This window comes from Alnus glutinosa, chromosome 3 (genome assembly GCF_958979055.1).
Source record: "Alnus glutinosa chromosome 3, dhAlnGlut1.1, whole genome shotgun sequence".
In the NCBI taxonomy this organism is placed as follows: Eukaryota; Viridiplantae; Streptophyta; class Magnoliopsida; order Fagales; family Betulaceae; genus Alnus; species Alnus glutinosa.
This window is the reverse complement of record NC_084888.1, coordinates 8410151-8415019: the sequence shown is the minus strand read 5'-3', so window position 1 is coordinate 8415019 and position 4869 is coordinate 8410151. Positions and strand designations below refer to the sequence as shown.

Here is a 4869-nt window from a genome sequence, read left to right as displayed (position 1 = left end):
GTGTATTTTTCATAACTGTTCATTTAATTTGCGTAGGCGATATGTGAACGGATGAAGCAGATGCGGGAGCAGAACGACCTCCCCCTTTGTTTGGGATCTAAAAGTTATGCCAGATTTAATCACGATGAGGTATGAACAAATATATGTAGATGTTATAATATTTGTGTCCAAATGTTTTTTTTTTTTTTTTACATTAAATTTATATTACTATTTGTTATTTATTTCAATTGGATTGCGACTGGCATCTTCATTTGGCACGCCCCCCACTCGAGCTGAGTCGTTCGTGAAGATGCACACTAGGAAGGACGACACTTACCTTAACGAACGTACACGAGTCTTATGTGTATGCTACTGATCTATTTTACTAATATTTATAAGTTATGTATGTGATAAAGTACATATTGAATTTTTGTGTATTTTATGTTGACGACGTACAGGAGAGGATGACACAGAATTTATCCAGTGATCCTACCGCAACTCAGAGCGTGTCAGATGACACGGTGCGTTGGGCATCGAACGACGCGTACGAACAAGTGTTGGGGAGGCTTGAGTACGCAGGGAGGGTTCGGCAGGTTGGCCTGAACGTTACTCCGATACGTGAGACGTGTTTCTCATATCGGGCTCGCTCACAAGGGGGGTCATCTCAGGGCACATCTCGGGACTGGGTCTCACATGACAGGAGGATGGCGACAATGGAGACGTTGCTACGGGCTGAGAGAGAGATGAATGACGCCTTGGAGCAGCGCATGCGACAACTCGAGGTGATCCTCACCTCTACGGGAGTATCGCATGTGAGCCCAGGTGCTCAGTAGTCTCCACCTGTAAACGGAGGTAATACGTCGTCTGTTTGTAGTGTTTCTGCAGGTATGATTAATATTGTGTAAACTGCTTATTTTTAATTGTTTTGATTATTTGAGAAAATTTGCATATAATTACTATATTTTTTTAATTGTTTTCATTACTTGCAGGTAATGCGACAACGATTGATCCGTTGTCGCCTATTGGACGACAGTTGAGCCAGCACTCTCCCGTCGGGACACCATCGCCCGCTACATCATCCCTCGCGCAGCAATCGCCCGTTGGCGAGCACAAGCCTACTACGGGAGATCGTGATCAGCAGAGACGATCTTCAGCTCAGTAGATATTCTGTTCATTTATGTTTTGTTAGTAACAAACATGTTCATTGTGTAATTTGATTTGTGTACATAATTTATTAGTACAAACACGTTTATTAGTACATAATTTTCAAATTTTTGATTTTTGTATTTTGATTTTGTGTTTGCGGTAAATTTTAAATGTTCTTCTAATATTTTTGTGAAATTTTTGGGTAAAATGAATTTTATGATAGTTTTAGAAAAAATAAAATAAATAAATAAAATTGTGCCACGTGGCAAATTTCCAGCAGCCGACTGTGGCCACATGTATTGTAATCCACGTGGCAATAGTCGGCAACGTGCATTGTAATACACGTTTTCATCTGTCTGCCACGTGTATTAATGTTCACGTGGCCGACATGCCACGTGGATTAAATCCACGCGGCTGACGTGTCAAACACGTGTATCTCCAGCACTCTCCTGTCGGGACACCATCGCCTGCTACACCATCCATCGCACAGCAATCGCCCGTTGGCGAGCACAAGCCTACTACGGGAGATCGTGATCAGCAGAGACGATCTTCAGCTCAGTAGATATTCTGTTCATTTATGTTTTGTTAGTAACAAACATGTTCATTGTGTAATTTGATTTGTGTACATAATTTATTAGTACAAACACGTTTATTAGTACATAATTTTCAAATTATTGATTTTTGTATTTTGATTTTGTGTTTGCGGTAAATTTTAAATGTTCTTCTAATATTTTTGTGAAATTTTTGGGTAAAATGAATTTTATAATAGTTTTAGAAAAAATAAAATAAATAAATAAAATTGTGCCACGTGGCAAATTTCCAGCAGCCGACTGTGGCCACATGTATTGTAATCCACGTGGCAATAGTCGGCAACGTGCATTGTAATACACGTTTTCATCTGTCTGCCACGTGTATTAATGTTCACGTGGCCGACATGCCACGTGGATTAAATCCACGCGGCTGACGTGTTAGACACGTGTATCTCCAGTACTCTCCCGTTGGGACACCATCGCTCGCTACACCATCCCTCGCGCAGCAATCGCCCGTTGGCGAGCACAAGCCTACTACGGGAGATCGTGATCAGCAGAGACGGTCTTCAGCTTAGTAGATATTCTGTTCGTTTATGTTTTGTTAGTAACAAACATGTTCATTGTGTAATTTGATTTGTGTACATAATTTATTAGTACAAACACGTTTATTAGTACATAATTTTCAAATTATTGATTTTTGTATTTTGATTTTGTGTTTGCGGTAAATTTTAAATGTTCTTCTAATATTTTTGTGAAATTTTTGGGTAAAATGAATTTTGTGATAGTTTTAGAAAAAATAAAATAAAATTGTGCCACAGCGGCCGACTGTTGCCAGATGTATTGTAATCCACGTGGCAACAATCGGCAACGTGCATTGTAATACACGTTTTCATCTGTCTGCCACGTGTATTAATGTTCACGTGGCCGACATGCCACGTGGATTAAATCCACATGATTGACGTGTCAGACACGTGTATCTTAGTACATGCAGCTGACATGTCAGCCGCATGTGTAGTACACGTGGCTGACAGGCAGACACGTGTACTGAGATACACGTGGCACATTGGCCACATGTATTTGGTGGGCACGTGGCAGGTTGTGCATTTCGTAACAACCGGATCTGCCACGTCGCACACACGTGGCCATTTACACGTGTATAACAGCTTGTCACGTGTATGGGTCCGATACACGTGGCAACCTGCAAGTGTCATTTTTTTTGTGGTGATTTAAACTAGATTACAGTATTGAATAGATCATCAGATTACTCATAATCTTGAAGTAGGATAAATTGACCACTTGAAGTGTCAAAACAATAGTTTCAATCACAAAATACAATCTCTATGAAGTAGGCTCATAACACACAATTTAATTAGTTGACAACATTACAAAATTTTCGTATCTGCCCTTCAGAACCAGTGGTAGGATCAATATCTCCCATCTTTAACATGGCAGCTGCAAAGTCTGCCGGGAAAGTTGAGCTGCTCTTGCTATACTCTGTAACAATGCTGTCTGTGGATCCTCCACTAAAGAGTATTTGATCAGATTGTAGCAGGCCCTTCTTCTGAATGAGATTCTTGAAGTAGTTATAATCAAAAGAATTGGGAGTCACCAAATCAAGCGGCGCTAGATTCCCATCGCTATCTCCATCAAGATCAGAACACCTGCGCTTTCTAGTGCTAGCAAACCCAGCGTCGATATCACTTGCATTGCTGTGAATCCTATCACGGAAGGTCCGGCAACTTGCTTGGCCAATTGTATGTGCTCCTGTACATTTTCATGAAGACATTTAGCATTTAGCCGTGTCGCGCTTAATTATCTTGACATGATAATATTATTACTTCTTTTAGTATATGTCATGATCATAGAGTAATTAGGCTCAAACCTGAAAGCGCAACCATGTCTCTTTCATTCAAACCTTTGTTACCAAACAAGGATATTAGGCTCTCAAGGTTGTCTGTAAACCTTGGAAGGTTGCTCTCAGCTAGGCTACGGCTTGCTGTTGTGGAGTCTCTTCTTCCAAGCTTGACCGTCCATGTCGGTCCACCCACCTGATTGTGAACGCAGAAAGTTCATCAATTACTAATTAGACGATAATTACATTTCATTTAAGGTCAACAAATTAATTTCCTAGTATACTCACAGCAACAGATGCGTCGCGAGCGGCAACTGCAACAATATCTGCACATGATACAGTGGCAGGACAAATGCTTTCCACTTGGGATTTGACATCCTCTATGACATTGTATCCTCTGACTGAGTTGTCATTGTTTACAGCTTTTTTCTCGCTCGATATTGAAGGAGCATCATCAAGCAAGATTGATGCATCACAACCCTGCAAACAAATGACTCATAGTGTTAAATTTAGTCTGTCGAAAACTTGGCGTGGAAACTTTTACACATTTTAGTTAAGGTTAATTACCTGAACAAAACAGTCGTGAAAATGGAGCCGAATGAGGGATGCTGCCATTCTGCGCTCACGAGAGACGGCTGTCCTGATAGCTGTCCGGATCGTACTAAGTGCTTTTGGACATGTGTTGTCGTAAAACGCAGACGATAGGTGTGCTTCACATTCCGTGTTTGACAGAAACAAAAACATAGCAAGAATCAAGCAGATACAAATACAATTAGTAGAAGCCATGCTCTGTTTCTTTTCAGATGAACCCCAGAATTTATCTTGTTTCAATAAAGACACCAGCTCAGTTACAGAAAATTGACAGGCAGAGACCGAGAATATATGCAATTGAGGTAATTGGGTAGAAGTTAGAGTAGAGATCGAGAAGAAGGATGGATGGAGGAGAGCACGAGCATGGGATCCCATTTATAGCAAATGCGCCACCTTGTTAGAGTCGTCTATTGCGCGCATATATATGAATTGTTCTTCATAATCGGCCTCCATGAAAAGTCCACCTTGTACTTTTCAATGTGTCATGCATGCAGTTTATTAGAAACAATCAAAATTCTAATGCGCATATGAATTTTCGTCACCCACTTTGGGTTCGTCCCCACCCACATAAATGAGAAACGAAACACGAAATTGACCTTTACTTCTTCTCCACTTTACTTTCAATGTTCTTTTTATGTTTCCTATATATATTTGCTTAATTTGCTTGGAGAAAAACTTGTTTTGGGTTTTGAGTGAAGAAAATGTTGGTCTCAACTTGAGGCGCGGCATGGTCACCCCACGTGTTTACTGTGCACAAAAACAGAGCTCCTG

At 40.6% G+C, this 4869-nt stretch overlaps 1 protein-coding gene across 1 annotated transcript; it reads right to left on the bottom strand.

The window, feature by feature from the left end:
- Positions 1-2956: 2956 nt before the first annotated feature.
- Positions 2957-4429, bottom strand: LOC133864942 (lignin-forming anionic peroxidase-like). Its single transcript, XM_062301393.1, has 4 exons — positions 4075-4429; positions 3796-3987; positions 3538-3703; positions 2957-3419 (listed from the first exon to the last, which is right to left on the bottom strand). The coding sequence occupies exons 1-4, from the start codon at positions 4291-4293 to the stop codon at positions 3025-3027; spliced, it is 972 nt and encodes a 323-aa protein (XP_062157377.1). The 5' UTR covers positions 4294-4429; the 3' UTR covers positions 2957-3024.
- Positions 4430-4869: the final 440 nt, after the last annotated feature.

Excerpts from the sequence above, each read along its gene's own strand:
- LOC133864942 (XM_062301393.1), bottom strand. The coding sequence starts at position 4,293 with ATGGCTTCTACTAATTGTATTTGTATCTGCTTGATTCTTGCTATGTTT. Across the intron at positions 3,704-3,795 it reads CTCGCGACGCATCTGTTGCT|GTGGGTGGACCGACATGGAC; the intron begins GTGAGTATACTA and ends GTTCACAATCAG. Across the intron at positions 3,420-3,537 it reads AGACATGGTTGCGCTTTCAG|GAGCACATACAATTGGCCAA; the intron begins GTTTGAGCCTAA and ends GAAAATGTACAG.